The sequence below is a fragment of the Oncorhynchus masou genome, chromosome 10 (genome assembly GCF_036934945.1).
Source record: "Oncorhynchus masou masou isolate Uvic2021 chromosome 10, UVic_Omas_1.1, whole genome shotgun sequence".
Classification (NCBI taxonomy): domain Eukaryota; kingdom Metazoa; phylum Chordata; class Actinopteri; order Salmoniformes; family Salmonidae; genus Oncorhynchus; species Oncorhynchus masou.
The window spans coordinates 26,806,665-26,829,246 of NC_088221.1; the positions used below are offsets into that span (position 1 = coordinate 26,806,665).

At 45.2% G+C, this 22,582-nt stretch overlaps 1 protein-coding gene across 3 annotated transcripts in view; it reads right to left on the reverse strand.

Annotated features, from left to right (window-relative positions):
- Positions 1 to 1,488: 1,488 nt before the first annotated feature.
- Positions 1,489 to 22,582, reverse strand: part of LOC135547435 (protein dopey-2-like) — a 51,424-nt gene continuing 30,330 nt past the window's right edge. For all 3 annotated transcript variants that reach the window (XM_064976457.1, XM_064976459.1, XM_064976458.1), the window contains 21 exons: positions 20,610 to 20,881; positions 20,154 to 20,306; positions 17,931 to 18,031; positions 17,537 to 17,727; positions 15,744 to 17,416; positions 15,421 to 15,612; positions 15,174 to 15,299; positions 13,710 to 13,844; positions 13,538 to 13,593; positions 13,307 to 13,411; positions 11,321 to 11,387; positions 10,929 to 11,085; positions 10,012 to 10,094; positions 9,673 to 9,932; positions 9,485 to 9,546; positions 9,256 to 9,384; positions 4,927 to 5,063; positions 4,725 to 4,780; positions 4,427 to 4,567; positions 4,190 to 4,322; positions 1,489 to 2,948 (listed from right to left, as the gene is read on the reverse strand). In XM_064976457.1, coding sequence (XP_064832529.1) covers positions 2,706 to 2,948; positions 4,190 to 4,322; positions 4,427 to 4,567; positions 4,725 to 4,780; positions 4,927 to 5,063; positions 9,256 to 9,384; positions 9,485 to 9,546; positions 9,673 to 9,932; positions 10,012 to 10,094; positions 10,929 to 11,085; positions 11,321 to 11,387; positions 13,307 to 13,411; positions 13,538 to 13,593; positions 13,710 to 13,844; positions 15,174 to 15,299; positions 15,421 to 15,612; positions 15,744 to 17,416; positions 17,537 to 17,727; positions 17,931 to 18,031; positions 20,154 to 20,306; positions 20,610 to 20,881 — 4,472 coding nt within the window. In that variant the 3' untranslated portion in view covers positions 1,489 to 2,705. The remainder of the gene's footprint in view (positions 2,949 to 4,189; positions 4,323 to 4,426; positions 4,568 to 4,724; positions 4,781 to 4,926; positions 5,064 to 9,255; positions 9,385 to 9,484; positions 9,547 to 9,672; positions 9,933 to 10,011; positions 10,095 to 10,928; positions 11,086 to 11,320; positions 11,388 to 13,306; positions 13,412 to 13,537; positions 13,594 to 13,709; positions 13,845 to 15,173; positions 15,300 to 15,420; positions 15,613 to 15,743; positions 17,417 to 17,536; positions 17,728 to 17,930; positions 18,032 to 20,153; positions 20,307 to 20,609; positions 20,882 to 22,582) is intronic.

Sequence of the window (22,582 nt, forward strand, 5' to 3'; positions counted from 1 at the left end):
GTAGGCTAGTTGAGAACAAGTTCTCAATTGCAGCTGCAACCTGGCCAAGATAAAGTAAAGCAGTTCGACACATACAAAACAGAGTTACACATGGAATAAACAAACAGTTAATAATACAGTAGAAAAGGTCTGTATACAGTGTGTGCAAATGAGGTAGGATGAGGGAAGTAAAGTAATAAATAGGCCATGGTGGCAAAGTAATTACAATATAGCAATTAAACACTGGAACGTTAGATGTGTAGAAGATGAATGTGCAAGTAGAGATACTGGGGTGCAAAGGAGCAAGATAAATAAATGAAATACAGTATGGGGATGGAGTAGTTGGATGGGCTATGTACAGGTCCAGTGATCTGTGAGCTGCTCTGATTGCTGGTGCTAAAAGCTATTTAGGGAGATATGAGTCTCCAGCTTCAGTGATTTTTGCAGTTCGTTCCAGTCATTGGCAGCAGAGAACTGGAAGGAAAGCCGGCCAAAGGAATCATTGGCTTTGATAAAGTTATAAAACCTGCATATATTATGCTATTGGGATCCTGAGTGGCACATCAGTCTAAGGCATTGCATCGTAGTGCTAGAGGCATCACTACAGACCTGGGTTCAATCCTGGGCTGTATCACAACCGGCCGTGATCGGGAATCCCATAGGTCGGCGCACAATTGGCTCAGAGTAATCCGGGTTAGGGGATACAGGTTAGTTGAGGTAGTTTGTACGTAGGGGTAAATTGACTATACATAGATAATAAACAATGAGTAGCAGCAGTGTAAAATCAAAGGGGGGGGGGGGGGGGCAGCATGTCAATGTAAATAGTCGGGTGGACATTTTTTTATTTGCAGACCATGATATATTAATTTGGATATTAACAAGTAATCCTTTTCAGGAGGTCAAACATTTACATAGTTTAGTTAAGCATTCACATTTGAAGAATAAAATTATGTTGAGTGGTAATGGTGTATTCATGACAAGTGGAATACTGAACCTCTGAGTCAATTTACATTTGTTTGCATAGAGCTTCCTATTGGTTGATTCTAGAAACTTGGGCCTCATCATTCTACAACTAGTTTCCAAGTCAAATTTCAGAGATTCTGAGTTTCTTTGAAAGCACCATATGTCCAAACATTCCACAAAACACCTAAAAATAGAGACTCCCCATGAACAGATACCACACGTTATTTAACTTATTAGATATCTAGAGGTATTACTGTGCACACAAATCACATTAAAGAATTTACCCACAAATAAAACTGTGACATGATTGATGACAAGCAGAGCTTTTTAAACATAAAAAAAATCAACCATCCTCTATTAAAAGCCTTAGAGGTCCCATAGTCACTGACCAGCAGGTATACCCATCTACTCCTGTCTCATTGGAATATATTACAACATATGCTAATAGTAGGGAGCAGGTTTATGGAGAGCTTTGTAGAGCAATTAGTAGTCAGTACTGCTGTCCCACTCTTTGGTTACAGTGGTGCTTCTTTTATGACCTGCATGTCAATGTAAATAGTCGGGTGGACATTTTTTTATTTTTTTTATTTGCAGAACATGATATATTAATTTGGATATTAACAAGTAATCCTTTTCAGGAGGTCAAACATTTACATAGTTTAGTTAAGCATTCACATTTGAAGAATAAAATTGTGTTGAGTGGTAATGGTGTATTCATGACAAGTGGAATACTGAACCTCTGAGTCAATTTACATTTGTTTGCATAGAGCTTCCTATTGGTTGATTCTAGAAACTTGGGCCTCATCATTCTACAACTAGTTTCCAAGTCAAATTTCAGAGATTCTGAGTTGCTTTGAAAGCACCATATGTCCAAACATTCCACAAAACACCTAAAAATAGAGACTCCCCATGAACAGATACCACACGTTATTTAACTTATTAGATATCTAGAGGTATTACTGTGCACACAAATCACATTAAAGAATTTACCCACAAATAAAACTGTGACATGATTGATGACAAGCAGAGCTTTTTAAACATAAAAAAATCAACCATCCTCTATTAAAAGCCTTAGAGGTCCCATAGTCACTGACCAGCAGGTATACCCATCTACTCCTGTCTCATTGGAATATATTACAACATATGCTAATAGTAGGGAGCAGGTTTATGGAGAGCTTTGTAGAGCAATTAGTAGTCAGTACTGCTGTCCCACTCTTTGGTTACAGTGGTGCTTCTTTTATGACCAGTGTCACCTCTAAAAGCCAGCTAGTATCAGTACTATTCTTATTTTAAGCCAGCACATTCAGACTAATTTTCAAAATGTATTTCACCTTTATTTAACTAGGCAAGTCAGTTAAGAACACATTCTTATTTTCAATGACGGCCTAGGCACAGTGAGTTAACGACAGATTTTTACCTCGTCAGCTCAGTGATTCGATCTTGCAACCTTTCGGTTACAAGTCCAACACTCTAACCACTAGGCTACCTGCCGCCCCAACTGCCATTCCAGTTTGTGTCAGTTAATTCTAGATTATTTTAGAGTATCTCAAATGTAGAATATCCTATATAGACGTGTTAAATCTCAACCAGGTAAGGTAAACAATTCAAAATTCAAAAGAACATCCCAAAAGATGACCATTTAGCTGGCATATGCCTACAATACAACATCGCTTTCAGTGGTTGTGCCCATTCTACACATTCCATTTCTATGGTTCTAGTTGTCATTTCCTCTACGTTCTAAGATCTAGATCCTTGGTGGAGTTCTAACTCTCCATGGAGTCCAGGAACTCTTCCTCAGTGATGTGCTCCAGTCTCTTCAGGACTTGGTCAGCACAGGCTGCAGGGTAGTCTGTCACAGGGTAATCTGGAGGGCTGCTGGATGAAGTGCCCTGGAAGGAACAGGTGAGTGTATGGAGGAAGGGAGCAAGCTGGGTGATGGAGGTGAGAAAGCGACGGGTGAGGAGGGGGAACTCCAGACGCTCCGTAGAGGACTCCTCGCTCAGCATCTGGAATGAAAAGACGTGCTCATCAGAAAGGGACGTTGGGACTGCATGATTGAGTCAGCTCGTTATCACAGTGTATATAAGGACTTTATATTTTGCTCGATAACTGTGTGTGTGTTCAAATCCAATTTTAATTGTTGCATGCACCGAATACAATGGGTGTAGACTTATCCATGAAATGCTTGCTTACAAACCCTTCAACGATGCATAGTTAAGAAATTATAATACATAATAAAATAGTAACACATGAATAATATACACAAGAATGGAGGTATATCTAGTGAGTACCAGAACCAGATCAAAGTGCAGAGGTGAGAGGTGACCAAAAGTATGTTGACACCTGCTCGTTGCTTCCAGACACAGTTTGGAAGCTGGTAGTGAGTGCTGCAACTGAGGAAAAAAACATAGCACCCGGCAGTCCCATTCTGTGAGCTTGTGTGGCCTAACACTTAGCGGCTGAGCTGTTGTTGCTCCTAGACATTTCCACTTCACATTAACAGCAATTAAGAGTTGACTGGGGCAGCTCTAGCAGGGCAGAAATTTGACAAACTGACTTGTTGGAAAGGTGGCATCCTATGACAGTGCCACGTTGAAAGTCACTGAGCTCTTCAGTAAGGCCATTCTACTGCTAATGTTTGTCTATGGAGATTGTATGGCTGTGTACTGGATTTTATACACCTGTCAGCAACCGGTGTGGCTGAAATAGCCAAATCCACAAATTTGAAGGGGTGTCCACATACTTTTGTATATAGAGTGTTTTTGAGGTAGATACTGTATGTACATGAAGGCAGGGTAAAGTTACTAGGCATCAGGATAGATAAGAGTCAAATAAAGAATAGAGTAGCAGCAGCATATGATGAGTGTAAAAGTGTGTGTGTGTGTGTGTGTGTATGTATGTGTGTTTGCGTTGTCGATATGCATGTGTGTTTGAGTTTTGTGTGAGAGTGTCTGTGTCTGTGGACATGTTTAACTATACTTGTGGGGATCAGAAGTCCCCACAAGAATAGTAAATTAACAAACATTTCACCAACTGGGGACATTTTGTTGGTCCCCACAAGGTCAAATGCTATTTCTAGGGGGTTAAGGATAGAATTAGGTTTAGGGTTAGGAACTAGGGTTAAGGTAAGAGCACTGGTTAGGGAAAATATGATTTTGAATTGTACTGAATTGTGTGTCCCCACAAGGTTAGTCGTACAAGAATGTGTGTGTGAGTGCGCATAGTGCAAGATAGGGTGTTCCCTTACTCCGTAGCGTTGGTGTAGTGCCTCTAGTACTTTGACAATATGGGGTTTGCACTCCTGCTCTCCCTCCAGGAGACTATTCTCTGGGCCACTGTAGCAGCTCATATCCACTTCTGGAACAAAGGCCCAGCGATACCTAGACACACACACAAGAGCAAGAGAGAATGGAATACAATTGTAATCATTCTAAGCACACCCTACATACATGCTAAGCAGATACTAAGCCGGTGAGGCTCTTACATCTGAAAGAGGGGCATCTTCTCTGTGGGGAAGGCCAGGGCGGTGTCCAGGAACTTGCAGGCAGACAGGTACATGTCCAACTCTGGCTGGGGGAATGCCAATGGCCCATTCCCCATGGCCCCACGTACAACTTTAGTCAACCTGACAGAGAATGACAGAGTAGAAGGAGAACAGAGAAAAAGCAAGAGACAACACAATAAGTCTGAATGAAACATAGTCAAGATATTCACATGATACACTGCCTGATAAATTGATATTATATATGTAGATAAAATAATGGATGGGCAGACTGACTCACTTTGACACCTCTTTTTCTTCCAACAAGGCTTTTTCCAGCCGAACAAATATTCGGATCTGACAAACGGAGAGAAGAGACACACCATTAGAAGACAGGACTGGACAAACACTTTCTTTTTACCTGCCACAATGCATGTAGGTGTACATGTCAGAAAATCAACAGTGACCGGAAGTGATGTCATCAGTGTGGGGTTGTTCCTCACCAGTTCTGTGACCATGATTGGCCAGAGGGAGGTGAGGTGCTGGGGGGAGATCCGCAGCACAAGAACACGGAATGTCAGAAACATCTGAGCAGAGACGGAGGGCGTCTGACCCATACGCAGAGCCTCTGTCAGCCGCTCTGAGTGAGGATGGGAGGAGAGATCATTACATTTAGGGATGGGTACGGTTATTTGAATATTCATATATCTGAACAAACATAGGTATTCGATTACTTGAGTAAGAGAGTATTCATTTTTTAAATAGGCTTTTTTTTTAAAGGCCTTGTCTGAAATTTAAATAAAATCAGTGGAAGCTACCCAGAGGAGGAAGGGGAGATCCATAAAACATCAAAATAAATTGAACATTTAAAAAGTTATCCTTTTTGATAAAACTATTCACACCACCAAATAATTGATTAAAATACACATTTTTGCAATGAAGGTCTAAAGAAGTCTCAACATCACTCTGTAGGGTAGCACCATGGTGTAACCGGAAGACGGCTAGCTTCCGTCCTCCTCTGGGTACATTGACTTCAATACAAAACCTAGGAGGCTCATGGTTCTCACCCCCTTCCATAGACTTACACAGTAATTATGACAACTTCCAGAGAACGTTCTCCAATCTATCAGAGCTCTTGTAGCATCAACTGACATGTTGTCCACCCAATCAAAGGATCGGAGAATGAATCTAGTACTGAAAGCATAAGGTACAGAGCTAACACTGCAGAGCATAAAATATGGTGAGTAGTTGACTCAGAGAGAGAAAGAAAATAGTTGAACAGTGTTCCAAAATGAAGAAGGAGAAGCCATAGAGAGATCGAGAGAGATTTCATAAAAAAAAAACATTTTCAGTTTCACTTATTTAGCTAACAAATGCAGCTAGCTAGTTTAGCCTACTCAAACACCCTGCTCAAAAAGAGTGATGCTATGTTAGCTAGCTGGCTATGCAACACAACACTGGAAATCTTCGAAGTCAAGGTAAGCTTTTGGTTTGACAAATTCATTTCCCAGTGGCCCTGTCGGTGTCAGTGCTAAACTGCTTACTGACTGTACACTAACGAACCTGCATGATGGTATCGGGTTTACTAAATCAAATCCAATTTTATTTGTCACATGAGCCAAATACAACACCTTACAGTGAAATGCTTACTTACAAGCCCTTAACCAACAATGCAGTTAAGAAAAAAACATTTATGAGCAGCAGTAAATAAGAGTGGGGCTATATAAAGGGGGTACCGGTACAGAGATAATGTCAATGTACGGGTGCACCTGTGTCGAGGTAATTATGTACACGTGGGTAATAACAGAGAGTAACAGAGAGCAGCGTTCCGGGGGGCGGGGGGCAATGCAAATAGTCTGGGTAGGCATTTGCTTACCTGTTCAGGAGTCTTATGGCTTGGGGGTAGAAGCTATTTAGGAGCCTATTGGACCTAGACTTGGCGCTCCGGTACCGCTTGCTGTGCGGTAGCAGAGAGAATAGTCTATGACTAGCGTGGCTGGAGTCTCTGAAATTTTAGGGCCTTCCTCCGACACCGCCTGGTGTAGAGGTTCTGGATGGCAGAAAGCTTAGCCCCGGTGATGTACTGGGCCGTATGCACTACCCTCTGTAGTGCCTTGCGTTTGGATGCCGAGCAATTGCCATACCAGGAAGTGATGCAACCCGTCAGGGTGCTCTCGATGGTGCAGCTGTAAAACCTTTTGACTGAGGACCCATGCACATCTTTTGGAGTGGCCATCACAAAGCCCTGACCTCAATCCTATAGAACATTTGTGGGCAGAACGTCTCCTGAGGGTGACTGTCTTGGTGTGCTTGGTCCATGTTAGTTAGTTGGTGATGTGGACGCCAAGGAACTTGAAGCTCTCAACCTGCTCCACTACCACCGTCGATGAGAATGGGGAGTGCTCAGTCCTCCTTTTCCTGTAGTCCACAATCATCTCCTTTGTCTTGATCACGTTGAGGGAGAGGTTGTTGTCCTTGCACCACACGGTCAGGTCTCTGACCTCCTTCCCATAGTCTCATCGTTGTTGGTGATCAGGCCTGACCGTGCCTGACCGTGCAGTCAAGAGTGAACAGGGAGTACAGGAGGGGGCTGAGCATGCACCCCTGAGGGGCCCCCGTGTTGAGGATCAGAGTGGTGATATGTTGTTACCTACCCTTACCACCTGGGGGCGGCCAGTCAGGAAGTCCAGGATCTAGTTTCAGAGGGAGGTGCTTAGTCCCATGGTCCTTAGCATAGTGATGAGCTTTGAGGGCACTATGGTGTTGAATTTTGAGTTGTAGTCAATGAATAGCATTCTCACATACAGTTGAAGTCGGAAGTTTACATACACTTATGTTGGAGTCATTAAAATTCATTTTTCAACCACTCCACAAATTTCTTGTTAACAAACTGTAGTTTTGGCAAATCGGTTAGGACATCTACTTTGTGCATGACACAAGTAATTCTTTCAACAATTATTTACAGACAGATTATTTCACTTATAATTCACTGCATCACAATTCCCGTGGGTCAGAAGCTTATATACACTAAATTGACAAGAGTATTAGTGAGGACTGGCACTGATGTTGGACGATTAGGCCAGGCTCGCAGTCGCAGTTTCAATTCATCCCAAAGGTGTTCGATGGGGTGGAGGTCAGGGCTCTGTGCAGGCCAGTCAAGTTCTTCCTCACCGATCTTGACAAACTATTTCTGTATGGACCGCGCCTTGTGCATGAGGGCATTGTCAAGCTGAAACAGAAAAGGCTTTCCCCAAACTGTTGCCACAAAGTTGGAAGCACAGAATCGTCTAGAATGTCATTGTATGCTGTAGCGTTAAGCTTTCCCTTCACTGGAACTAAGGGGCCTAGCCCGAACCATGAAAAACAGCCCCAGACCATTATTCCTCCTCCACCAAACTTTACAGTTGGCACTATGCATTGGGGCAGGTAGCGTTCTCCTGGCATCCTCCAAACACAGATTTGTCCGTCGGGCTGCCAGATGGTGAAGCGTGATTCATCACTCCAGAGAACACGTTTCCACTGCTCCAGAATCCAATGGCGGCAAGCTTTACACCACTCCAGCCGATGCTTGGCATTGCGCATGGTGATCTTAGGCTTGTGTGCGGCTGCTCGGACATGGAAACCCATTTAATGAAGCTCTCGAGGAACAGCTTCCAAAGGCAGTTTGGAACTCTGTAGTGAATGTTAAAACCGAGGACAGATCATTTTTACGTGTGACGCGCTTCAGCGGTCCCGTTTTGTGAGCTTGTGTGGCTGAGCCGATGTTGCTCCAAGATGTTTCCACTTCACAATAACAGCACTTAATAACAGGGCAGAAATCTGATAAACTGATTTCTTGGAAAGGTTGCATCCTATGACGGTGCCATGTTGAAAGTCACTGAGCTCTTCAGTAAGAACATTCTACTGCCAATGTTTGTCTATGATTGCATGGCTGTGTGTTGATTTTATACACTTGTCAGCAACGGGTGTGGCTGAAATAGCTGAATCCATTAATTTGAAGCAGTGTCCACATACTTTTTAGTGTATATATAGTGTAGCTGGCTAATGTAGCTAGCTTCTTTTTATTTATTTTTATTTTTTATTTTACCTTTATTTAACCAGGCAAGTCAGTTAAGAACACATTCTTATTTTCAATGACGGCCTGGGAACAGTGGGTTAACTGCTTGTTCAGGGGCAGAACGACAGATTTGTACCTTGTCAGCTCAGGGGTTTGAACTCACAACCTTCCGGTTACTAGTCCAACGCTCTAACCACTAGGCTACCCTGCCGCCTTTACAACTAGTTGATGTAGTCAAGACTGGCACTACCAGCTGGTATGATAGGTTATCTATGGCAGCAACAAGTTTGTCAAACTAGTACAAGTCGGTTTGGAACACACCCGCTGAAATCTGTCCAAAATAAGCCCAATGCGTTTCGATGGGATTATTTTGGACCTAAGCTTGGTCGCCCACCTTTGGGACAACGAGCATGAGCATCTTGTCATTATATACAGATCTCTGCTCCTCTCTCGCCCTACCCTTCTGCTGAAACAAGCAGAGCACAGTAAACCGGCTCTATCGAGTTGCACGAGCAAGTCTTAATTTATTTATTTTTGCCAAGTTAACAAAATTGTACATGTATTTGGACTGTCCGGAAATCTGAAAAAATAAACATATTAGAATACTGAAATCATTTAAAATGCCCATCCATAATCATATTGACCTTATAACATTTCACACACACACACACACACTCACATTCTCTACACACTCAGACACACAGCAGCAATGTTCATGCAAAGCATTCAGTCACACACACAAAGAAATGCCTAAATACACAAAAAGCACACCCACCTTGGATGAGGGGCAGGTAGAGGTGGTACTGGTCTAACTCTCCACTGAACATAGCAAAGGCCTGACGCTTCAGTAACATGGGCTTCTGCTCTACACTGGGAAACAGCTTCAGAGAACTGCTCTGCATGCCTGCAATACACACACAGAGTTAACACGCACGTGCGCACACACACACACACACACACACACACACACACACACACACACAGGGTTGGGTGGCTCTACTTACTCATGAGGTCTTTGAACATGGTCTTCTCATGGGTCAGCAGGTGGTCGATGATAGACCTCCAGCTATAGAAATCAGGTCAGGAGGTCAGATAGTCAATTTCTTTTGACATTTTATCTGATGATAATAATGTCAATATTTACATGTAATGTACATGTAATGTACACACGCACACACAAATCCAATCTTACTGGAGGGTGCAGGAGACGTCCATAGTGAAGAAGAGGGGGTCCATGTAGAGTTCAAAGGCCTCTTTCCTCCAGGCCCTCTTGGTGTAGGCGTACCCACTCAGATTGCTCAGAAGCTGGGCACCTGCACCAAAACTGGGCATGTTGTAGGCACTGTGGTTCTTCAGGTAGGGGAAGACGTAGTACATGAGGCGAGAGATGAGAGGGACGGCTTTCTCCTTCTCATCACTGCGATACACCATGTCCAGGAGAGGGGCTAGAACCTGCAGAGGAGGAGGGTCTGTCATATACAGAAACACATACATAGGCGTGAAAACCATAGTTGCACACAAACATACTTACCTCTGCCAATAGTACTAGGGCTTGCACACTGTACACAGAAGGGGCTGAGGAAGAGACCATGGTGCTGGCCTGAGCCTCAGAGTCTGGAGAAGAGAAGACAATTGAGGAGAAAGGGAAAGAAGGAGATGGGGACAGAAGTGTTGTTACTCATAAATATTTATGACTTTCTTCTGTAGTGCGTGCCCTGAGGACAGACCCAAGGCTTAACCTTCTCAGGGTATCAGGAAGGAACTCATCTTTAGACCACATCCTGAGTCTACCCATGAAGTACCGATGCCAGTGAAGCTGCAGTGCTCTTACGTCACTGGAGGAACTAGTCTGGTTGCCATGGTAACAGCAGAGGAGAGAAGTACTTCTCCCAATGCACTTTTGGGAGAAGTGTCCTTCCTCCCTCGATCACTACACTGGGGGATTAAGAGGGGAAGTGCTGTATTTCCATGATTACAGTATGAGTCTGTGGACTCTCTCAGTCCACTCTAATGTAGACCTGAAGAGAGATGAGGACAGAATAAAGGTTAAAAGGTTCAATTAAAAAATAAAAATAAATTAGAAGAGATGAGAGGAATGTTGGTTGAGGTGGGCCTTTCTCAGCTAATGTGGAACGTGCATAAATGGGTCAGGGTTTGGTTGCCACGGTTACAGAGGAGTGTCATGCCCTGAGGGTTTAGGATGTGAGCATCTCTGAGCCAGTTTGAAGCCTAATCTTCTGCTTCAATCGAAGGTCAATTGAATGTCCGCTCCAGTCCGCACCTTCTTGGAAAAGTGTGCACATATAGAGACAGGAGTGGACATTTGATATTGCATCATTTCTTTAGAGCGGACCTGTCAGACCCCAAGGTGTAAACTAGACTTGAGTCTGTACTTGATAGAAACCAGGGATGTCTACAGGTGAGTGGGTGTGTGGTATCCATGGTTACCATAGAGGTCCAGGTCCAGCTCGTCGGATGGCTCCTCTGTCTCAGGACACACCTGAGGCTGGTTCTTGACCTCCAGGTTACGGCTGAGCCAGCTGGTCTGCTCCAGAGACGACCCCGCCACCCCGCCCACAGCCTCTAGGATCTTCTGGGTCACCTCCTACATGACATCACCATCATTACCACCATCATCAAGCATCTCACACTGTACCCTTTCAATCTCACACTGAAGCCTAATTTCTACCTTTCACTTCAATCAAATGTCCGCTCCCTTTCGCACAGGTGTGCAAAGTGGGGTTTCTGAATCCGTGAGGACAGACCTAGCGGATGATGCGGAAGAGAAAGGTGAAAATTAGGCTGAAGCCAGGATGGTGACACTGTGACCCATGTCTTACCTGCATATCCCTAGTGTACTTCTTATTGTCTAGGTTGGGGAGCCGGTTTACAAAGTCATTGAGGATCCTGTGGTAGGAGATAATTAACAGTACAATTATAGATTGGTAGACCAGAGTGCAATAATATCTTATTGATTATGATACAGTATCAAACCAAAGCACATCTGAGAGATGTGTGACGTTTTACTTATGTTTGGTAAAAACATATAGGAGAAACATTGTTTCCAACAGGGAGTGTTATGCTAGGAACAATATCTATAGTAATAAATCAGTATGACCAGAGATTAATGACTGATAACCAGTGGTGTAAAGTACTTCTGTAAAAATAATTTTAAGTACTACTTAAGTAGTTTGTATGGGCATCTGTACTATCCTATTTACTTTTAGTTCACTACATTCCTAAAGAAAATAATGTACTTTTTACTCCATACATTTTCCCTGAAACTCAAAAGTATTCGTTACATTTTGAATGCTTCGCAGGACAGGAAAATTGTAAAATTCACGCATGTACGAAAATAATATCGCTGGTCATCCCTACTGCCTCTGATCTGGCGGACTCACTAAACACACATACTTAGTTTGTAAATTATGTCAGAGTGTTTGAGTGTGCCCCTGGCTATCTGTAAAAAAATGTGAGATTACACCCCACTCGTCCACCAAGGCACCTGCAAGTTCCCGGACATTTCTGGGGGGAATGGCCCTAGACCTAACCCTCCGATCCAACAGGTCCCAGATGTGCTCAGTGGGATTGAGATCTGGGCTCTTCGCTGGCCATGGCAGAACACTGGAGGAAATCACGCACAGAACAAGCAGTATGGCTGGTGGCATTGTCATGCTGGAGGGTCATGTCAGGATGAGCCTGCAAGAAGGGTACCACATGAGGGAGGACGATGTCTTTCCTGTAATGCACAGCGTTGAGATTGCCTGCAATGACAACAAGCTCAGTCCGATGATGCTGTGACCCACCGCCCCAGACCATGATGGACCCTCCACCTCCAAATCGAACCCGCTCCAGAGTACAGGCCTCGGTGTAACACTCATTCCTTCGCCGATAAACGAGAATCCGACCATCACCCCATGTGAGACAAAACCGCAACTCGTCAGTGAAGAGCACTTTTTGCCAGTCCTGTCCGGTCCAGCGATGGTGGGTTTGTGCCCATAGGCAGCGTTGTTGCCGGTGATGAACCCTACTTACAACAGGCTTACAAGCCCTCAAGTCCAGTCTCTCTCAGCCTATTGAGGACAGTCTGAGCACTGTTGGAGAGATGGTGCGTTCCCGTTGTAACTCGGGCAGTTGTTGTTGCAATGCTGTACCTGTTCCGCAGGTGTGATGTTTGGATGTACCGATCCTGTGCAGTTGTTGTTACACGTGGTCTGCCACTGCGAGGACAAGGAGCTGTCCGTCCTGTCTTAGGCATCTCACAAATATGGACATTGCAATTTATTGCCCTGGCCACATCTGCAGTCCTCATGCCTCCTTGCAGCATGCCTAAGGCACGTTCACGCAGATGAGCAGGGACCCAGGGCATCTTTCTTTTGGTGTTTTTCCAGAGTCAGTAGAAAGGCCTCTTTAGTGTCCTAAGTTTTCATAACTGTGACCTTAATTGCCTACCGTCTGTAAGCTGTTAGTGTCTTAACGACCGTTCCATAGGTGCATGTTCATTAATTGTTTATGATTCATTGAAAAGCATGGGAAACAGTGTTTAAACCCTTTATAATGAAGATCTGTGAAGTTACTTGGATTTTTATGAATTATCTTTGAAAGACAGGGTCCTGAAAAAGGGACATTTCTTTTTTTGCTGAATTTATTTAACCAAATACAAGTAATATTTTACTGAGTGACTTTCACCTTTACTTGAAGGTATCTTTACTTTTACTCAAGTATGACAGTTAGGTACTTTTCCCAGCACTGCTGATAACGGTTTATGGACATTGGACAACAAATAACAGTACATGTGTCAGGCAGACAGGAAGTTGCTGACTCACCCCAGCAGCAGGAAGTGTCCGGGCGGGGCCAGGTTGAGCTGCACAGACTCTCTGAGAAGAGTGAGGAGCGGCGCCATGTTCTCCTGGAGCGCCTGTGCCGGAATACTACCACACACAGGGAGTGGAGGAAGGTGAAACACTTTTAAATGCTATCACATATAGGCAAGAACTAAAGTGTATTACTAACTTCATGACACTGTGAATCTCTGTGTTGTTGTTGTAGTTTGTTACCTCTGAATGTAGGCATAGCTGAACTGTAGCATGGGGATGTCTACCAGGGTGGACTTCTGCCACACAGAGGAAGGAAACAAAAGGGACTTGCATCAACTATGACCTTCACATTACCACCTTGTCATTTATCTCTGGGTTAAACAGTCAAATGTTTAGGTGTATGTGTGTGTACCTGGTCTCGTTTGATCTGGTGGGGTTTTTTCACCACCTCTTTGACCATTTGCAGGATATGTTCTGTACTGAGAGTGCCCAGGGACTTCACCAGATCCACGATGGTCAGACGAGACTCACTGGCTACAGGTAAGATCTAGATTGAGATAGAGAGGGAGAGAGGGAAAGAGAGAGAGGAATGACTGTTTGTCACCTTCTTGTTGTCATGTAAACAGGGGTGTGTGATGGAAGGTACACTATATATACAAAAATATGTGGACACCCCTTCAAATTAGTGGATTCTGAAATTTCAAATCGAGCACACAGCCATGCAATCTCCAAATAGAAACATTGACAGTAGAATGGCCTTACTGAAAAGCTCAGTGAAATTCAATGTAACGCCGTCATTGGATGCAACCTTTCCAACAAGTCAGTTCGTTCAATTTCTGCTCTACTAGAGCTGACCTGGTCAACTGTAAGTATTGTTATTGTGAAGTGGAAATGTCTTTGAGCAACAACGGCTCTGCTGAGAAGTCCACTCAAGCTCACAGAATGGGACCGCCGAGTGCTGAAGCGGGTAAAAATTGTCTGTCGTCAGTTGCAACACTCACTACCAAGTTCCAAACTGCCACTGGAAGTAACGTCAGCACAAGAACTGTTCGGTGGGAGCTTAATTAAATGGGTTTCCATGGCCGAGCAGCCGCACACAAGCCTAAGATCATCATGTGCAATGCCAAGATTCAGCTTGCCGCCAGTGGACTCTGGAGCAGGGGAAAAGCATTCTCTGAGTGATGAATCACGCTTCACCATGTGGCAAACGGAAGAATGTGGGTTTGGCGGATCCAGGGGAACTCTACCTTCCTGAATGCACGGTGCTAACTGTAAACTTTGGTGGAGGAATAATGGTCTAGGGCGCTTTTTCTTGGTTCAGGCTAGACCCCTTAGTTCCAGTGAAGGGAAATCTTAACGCTACAAAATCCAATTACACTCTAGACAATTCTGTGCTTCCAACTTTGTGGCAACAGTTTGGGGAAAGCCCTTTCCTGTTTCAGCATGACAATGCCCCTGTGCACAAAGCAAAGTCCATTCAGAAATGGTTTGTCGAGATCGGTGTGGAAGAACTTGACTGGCCTGCACAGAGCCCTGACCTCAACCCCATCGAACATCTTTGGGATGAATTGGAACGCGGACTGCGAGCCAGGCCTAATCGCCCAACATCAGTGACCGACCTCACCAATGCTCTTGTGGCTGAATTGAAGCAAGTCTCCGCAGCAATGTTCCAACATCTAGTGGAAAGCCTTCCCAGAAGAGTGGAGGCTGTTATAGCGGCAAAGCGATGACCAACTCCTTATTAATACCCATGCTTTTGGAATGCGATGTTTGATGAGCAGGTGTCCACATACTTTTAGCCATGTAGTGTATGTGTGTAGCCTACATGTCCCACCCACTCATTGCTAAATAAATAATGATGTTTTAAAGCACTCACTTTGTTTTTGGTGTGTCTCCTCCTGTTCCTCCGGCTGCTCCACACAGCTCCCACTGAGGCCATTAGCTGCACACCGTACTGCCCCGTCAGAGGAGTCAGGAACTCCAACACACGCTGTCTCAGGGTCTACACACACACACAATGAGTAGTACCATCAGAGAGTGACACACAAATGCACATGCAAAACATATCATAGCACTAGTGTCCATAAGAATGCACACACACACGAACACACACACATACATACCTTGGAGCTCCTGAAGTAGACAGAAGTAGAGGTGTGTCTGGCGGTCTGGGAATAGTCTGAGCCCCTACTCTGGGACTCCTCCCTCTTGACCACACCCCACAGCAGAGCCATGCTACTAAGCACGTGCGGCAGCTCCTCAATCACAGCGTTGCGGGCGTTCCGGACGTCTGCAGGGTCACAAGCCACCAGGGACTGAGAGGGCGGGAGAGAAACATTTGAAAGTTTTCTGCATTCAACTCTGTGTGTCTAAGTGTGTGGCACTGTGATCCACCTACATGTAGCCAAATCAGCAGACTGAATGGATATGTGTGAGTGTGCCTCACCTTCTTGTTGTCCAGTAGACAGTGGTGAGTGAGTGTGGTCAGTCCCTCCAGTAGGGTGAGAGGATAATCAGGAGCGATGTTCTCCTTTCTGCCACTCAGACTCTGTGTAGCCTTCCCCCCGTTGTGATCGTACTGTTTGACCAGCTCGTCCAGGTTCCTGCACATCTGAGTGATGAGAGGAGCCACGATGATGCCCAGCGAGCGCCCCAGGTAGGGCAGAGACGAGCAAAGCAGCGCCACCCAGTGGGGGTGCATGGCATAGCCGTACTGCGGCTGCAAAGCCCGGGCTGCAGCAGACACAAACATCCCCTGGGCTGTGATGGGCTGGGTTTGGACGTACTGAGCTGCCTTGATGGACTGTTGGAACAGAACCGCTGTCTGCCATTCCCGTGCTAGTGCTGAGGAGGCAGGGGAGTCACGGGGCTCATCGGAGTGCAGGGTCGAACCAGACTCCCCTGGCCACACGTGGTACTCCAGGACGATGAGGGCCTGTAGGAGCTTGAGCAGCTCCATCTGTAAGGGGTACTGCTCTTGTCCCCCTCCACCTCCCAGATTCACCAGGCTCTCCTCAGACAGACCCACCTGTTCATCTAACAGATCTACACCCCCCATGGCAGAGCCCTTCTCCATTCCTCTCTGGCTAATGTACATTGAGGCTGAGAGGGTGAGGAGGGCGTACTGCTGCACCTTACACCTGGCCAGCAGCTTACAGATGGGCTCTGGGCTGACGCCAGCCTCCCCTTGCGTGGAGGTGTCTCCCTGGCCCCGCGCCACGATCCCCAGCTGGGTCACCAGGCGGGTCAGCACCCCCACGCTCTTCACCTGGACCTCCCTGTTCCCCTGCAGCTCCCTGGGGTCCAGAGTGAGGTAGGATGGGTAGTGGGAGCGCAGGAACTTCAGGCACAGGGACACCATCAGCTCGATGAGCAGGGAGAGGGGACTGGAGGGCAAGAGTAGGCGTCCGTAGAAGCCTCTTCCGTCCTGGGCCTGCTGGTGGCGCTGGAGCAGATTGGAGACCAGATTGAGGTGAGCTGAGCTGGTGTCCAGGGAGGTGGAGGAGAGGGCATTCACTAGAGGCTGCTGGGCACTGCTCCTCAACAGGCTGTCCAGCAGGGCCAGGCCGTGGAGCAGACGGGGCCAGCCGCCGGCCACAGAGTACAGCAGAACATGGCGGAACATAGAGTCGATGGCTTCCCGCTTCTCACGCTCCTGTTTGAGGAGACGTGACCGAGCCATGGCTTCAAGCTCCAAGTCCTCCTCCTCCTCGCTCGACAGCGAATCTGACGCCTGCGTGTGTTCCGATTCCATCCTCCTCAGGCCGTTGACCATGCTTCCTTCTTCTACACTACTACCGTAAGGGGCGGAGCCAGAGCTAGAGTTCTCAGTGGAGACCTGGAAGCCGCTCGACTCGGTGTGTACACTCTCTTCCTCCTCCACTTCCTCCGGTTCGTCTTCTTCCTCTGTAGCTTCGCTATCGCTGCGAGACACCCCCGTGGAGTCGGCCGGTGGTTTGGTTGTCTCCGGGTCACGCTCTAGCTCCCCCCACAGGGCCTCCCGGTCCACCAGGATCATGTGACCCAGTGTACCTTCATCTGTTTGGGTGCTGGTTGTTATGGCATTCGTGTAACCGTTGGTAGTGCTTCGAATTCTGCTCTTTAAATCTTTCAGAATACCTACAGAGAGAAAGATATTTCTGAGCATATCAAAACACACACACAAACAAACACACTAGGAGAGCAACATCCCTAAACACTCCAACAATCTCCACTTCACCCATCAAAACACACACATACCTGCGGTGAGGTTCTGTTTGACACTCTGGATGGTGCAGCGCTGGGTGGAGGGGTGGAGCAGCAGCAGCAGAACAGGCTCCAGGATGCGGACCACGTCCTGCAGGGAGAGAGCCCTGACCAGCCAGCACTGGGCTGCAGCACTCACAGAACACTCTGGGCTGTTCAGACAGTCCACCACCACACACAGAGACCTGGGACAGAGATACACAGTCAGTCATAGAGAGCTGAGAGACACATGCACAATCTTAAATGGTGACCAGAGAGAGAGAGGAGAGAGAAGGAGATTGATACACATCCCATCTCCGCAATCTGAGGAAAAGGAGAACAGGTTCACCATGGTAGTAAAGAGTGATGTTGTAGTAAACCACTGACCGCACTTCAGCTCTGTACTCACCGGTCAAATGAGCGGTTCAGAGACATGGTCCGGTTTGACTGGATGTCCCTGGTCAGGTGCCACAGCACTGAGAACCTGTGTAGGGCCTCCAACCGTACAGCCTGAGGGACACACACACACGTCATTTACATGTTAGTTAAACACACAGGATAACTTGCTCTTAGTCATATCATATGAGCATGGCTTCGTGTATTTGTTCCTAGTCAATGTAAGGTTGATATGTGTAAAACTGGGTTTTTTAGTTACAGGGCATTGTTTAAATGTGTTAGGGATGCTGTAGGGCAGGGGTAGGCAACTAGATTTCTGTCGGAGTGGATGGTTGGGGGGCCGGAATAAAATTATAAATGATACACTACAAATTGACCACAACAGAGCCCAAAATGAGATTGTATTTGAAAATCTATTCAACCCTAGTTCCCAAAATGAGATTTTATTCCACACCTTGATTACACTGATCACGTCTCTCTTTTTTTTGGGAGGGGGATGCTTGGGAACTAGGGTTGAATAGCGGGAACTGGGTTACCTTTTCAAAGAATAAATAACTGCGAGAAACTGGTAAATTATACCCTACGTGCTGCTACGATGTTGTGCTGCTGCTACGATGTTGTGCTGCTGCCATGTTGTGTTGCTACCATGTTGTTGTCATGTTGTGTTGCTACCATGTTGTTGTCATGTTGTTGTTGTCATGTTGTTGTTGTCATGTTGTGTTGCTACCATGTTGCTGCCATGTTGTGTTGCTGCCATGTTGTTGCCATGTTGTGTTGCTACCACATGTTGTCATGTTGTGTTGCTACCACATGTTGTTGTCATGTTGGGTTGCTACCGTGTTGCTACCATGTTGTGTTGCTACCATGTTGCTGCCATGTTGTGTTGCAACCATGTTGTTGCCATGTTGTGTTGCAACAATGCCATGTTGTTGTCTTAGGTAGTGTTGTGGTGTCTCACGTCGTTATGTGTGTTTATGTTCTATATTTTTTATTTTATTTTTAATTTTTAATCCCTGTCCCCACAGGAGGCCTTTTGGTAGGTTGTAATTGTAAATAAGAATTTGTTCTTAACTGACTTAAAGTTAAATTAATAAAAATAACCATCTGCATTATCGATCATCAACGCTCAGGGTGGGGACAGACAGTGCATCTCATTAAGCTATGGAGCGCAGTTCACAAAACATGTATCATCTTCTCATAGTAACTTATTTTCCTTGTGACAAGCCTACATTTGCTACAGCAACGCCTATGCTACAGTATATAATATAAGGACTCATTTACACATCACCAAGGAGTCACCTTACTTTTTCATTGTAGCCTAAAGATAATTTTGGGATATTTGCATCTGCAGAGTTTTAAAACAGCCTAACACTCTAATATAATTGCTTTAAATCAGTGCGCACTTGAGCACTCTGTCTTTTTTTCTCTCCTTCAATTCCAATCAAAATACAAAATAGATATTCCTGTTCACGATAGAAAGATAAATATATTGATGTCCTAGCCTACCTCTTTCAGGTAATAAATTCAATGAAGCCTTATATTTAGCTCATGAATGAAAGGTTATGCATACAGTTATAACTTATAGCCTCTTGCTCAATTACGCACCTGCGCTCTGCTGGTCTCTCCTTAAAAAAAACACTCCTTAGCTCGGAGTCCCGGGAAAAGCTTGACTAAGCAGGGAGTCACCATGGGCTATGTGTTGGATGACGGCACAATAATTTGGGGTCCTTTGGGCTTATAAAATGTCTAATGTAGGGTACATAAAATGTCTTTAGTGTATGACTCATCAGGCTCAGGTAGCATCAGGCTTGAATTTTCATGCTGATCAAAGCTTGAATGAAATCCAGACATATTTATATGCTTTAGAATGGCACTTCCGGTTTTGGTAGGAAATACCAGATTACCTGGGAGAAAACTGATTTATCCCTGGGATGGAACATTTGTAAAACACCGGGGAGACTCTACTGCGAAAATATTTCCTAAATTAAACACATTTTTAGATGAATTCCAGGAGATTTTACAGTATCTTACCAAAACATATATATTATTTGTTTAACAAAAAACTTTGGGGGCCTAAACAATTCACTTGTGGGTGGGTTTTGGCCCGTGGGCTGCCTTTTGCCGACCCCTGCTATAGTGGTATAGGATGGATCTTCGCTGTAGGCGTGGAGTGCACAGTTTGTCTTGATAGTACAGTAAAATCTTGTTAGTGTGTGTATATGTGTGTGTTCTGTACCTTGTCTCTGTGCAATAAAGCCTGGCAGATGATGTCCTCACAGATGGATGCGGAGGGGGCCAGGCAGTGGAGCCGATAGAAGAGCTCTACACAGGAGGTGTGCTGCTCTCGACGCTCCACGTCCAGCTGACCCCACAACACCTGGGCCACCCGCTGCATGGGGTCACAGAGTTCTAAAGTTAGAGGTGAGGATGATTGGTGTTCATTTGGATCAACTGAAGGCAGCAGCATCATATGACCAACATTCTTGATCTGGTGAGGTAATAGGCAGCGGACAAAAAAGGTGATGATGCTGTTGTACAAGTGAGTTTTACAGATGAGATCTTCAGTAAGGAAATGTACATATATCATCATATTGTACAGTAACACGTCGGACCAGCAAGGCCCCCTTATATGTTCCCTCTTCACGTGGCAGTAATACAAGCCACCTGCCATGGCAGACAATTGTTTCCTGACCTGGTAGAAGTCTGTGCCCTGCTCGATGGTGCTTAGCAGACCTGGGTAGATGGGGGGCATAGTGACCATCTGCAGCCGCCCACTGAGAGGGTTAGCGTCGCTGGCCTGGTAGCGCCTGGTCTTGTCCTGAATGACCAGGGCCAGGGACCGTGAGTGGTTGATGAGCTCCAGCAGAGACGACATGGCCGTGTGCTGCACGTGGTAGTCCCTCGACAGGCAACACAGAGTCATCAAGGACCTCAGCCACACAGGCAGGCTGTCTACGTCACTGCCTGAAGAGAAACACATTCCGTTTAAGTCGGAGGTTTACATACACTTAGGTTGGAGTCATTAAAACTAGTTTTTCAACCACTCTTCAACCACTTAATAAACTATAGTTTTGGCAAGTCGGTTAGGACATCTACTTTGTGGATGACAAGTAATTTTTCCAACAATTGAAAACAGACAGATTATTTCACATAATTCACTGTATCACAATTCCAGTGGGTCAGAAGTTTACATACAAAGTTGACTGTGCCTTTAAACAGCTTGGAAAATTCCAGAAAATTATGTCATGGCTTTAAAAGCTTCTGATAGGCCAATTGACATCATTTGAGTCAATTGGAGGTGAACTTGTGGACGTATTTCAAGGCCTACCTTAATTCAGTGCCTCTTTGCTTGACATCAAGTAAAATCAAAGGAAATCAGCCAAGACCCCAGAAGAAAAGTTGTAGACCTCCATAAGTCTGGTTCATCCATGGAAGCAATTTCCAAATGCCTGAAGGTACCACGTTCATCTGTACAAACAATAGTGTGCAAGTATGAACACCATGGGACCACGCAGCCGTCATACCGCTCAGGAAGGAGACGCATTCTGTCTCCTAGAGATGAACGTACTTTGGTGCGAAAAGTGCAAATCAATCCCAGAACAACTGCAAAGGACCTTGTGAAGATGCTGGAGGAAACCGGTACAAAAGTACCTATATCCACAGTAAAACGACTCCTATATCGACATAACCTGAAAGGCCGCTCAGCAAGGAAGAAGCCACTGCTCTAAAACCACCATAAAAAAGCCAGACTACGGTTTGCAACTGCACATGGGGACAAAGATCATACTCTTTGGAGAAATGTCCTCTGGTCTGATGAAACAAAAATAGAACTGTTTGGGCATAATGACCATTGTTATGTTCGAAGGAAAAAGGGGGTGACTTGCAAGCCAAAGATCACCATTCCAACCGTGAAGCACAGGGATGGCAGCATCATGCTGTGGGGGTGCTTTGCTGCAGGAGGGACTGGTGCACTTCACAAACTAGATGGCATCATGAGAAAGTAAAATTACGTGGATATATTGAAGCAACATCTCAAGACATCAGTCAGGAAGTTAAAGCTTGGTCGAAAATGGGTCTTCCAAATGGACAATGACCCCAAGCATACTTCCAAAGTCGTGGCAAAATGGCTTAAGGACAACAAAGTCAATGTATTGGAGTGGTCATCACAAAGCCCTGACCTCAATCCTATAGGAAATGTGTGGGCAGAACTGAAAAAGCGTGTGCGAGCAAGGAGGCCTTCAACCTGACTCAGTTACACCAGCTCTGTCAGGAGGAATGGGCCAAAATTCACCCAACTTATTGTGGGAAGGTTATGGAGGGCTACCCGAAACATTTGACCCAAGTTAAACAATTTAAAGGCAATGTTACCAAATACTAATTGTGTATGTAAACTTCTGACCCACTGGGAATGGGATGAAAGAAATAAAAGCTGAAATAAATAATTCTCTCTACTATTATTCTAACATTTCAAATTCTTAAAATAAAGTGGTGATTCTAACTGACCTAGGACAGGGAATTTTTACTAGGATTAAATGTCAGGAATTGTGAAAAACTGTGTTTAAATGTATTTGACTCAGGTGTATGTAAACTTCCCATTTCAACTGTAAGATAAAAACAAAAAACATGTTGGTGACTTCACATTCAATATGTTCAACGATGAGGAAA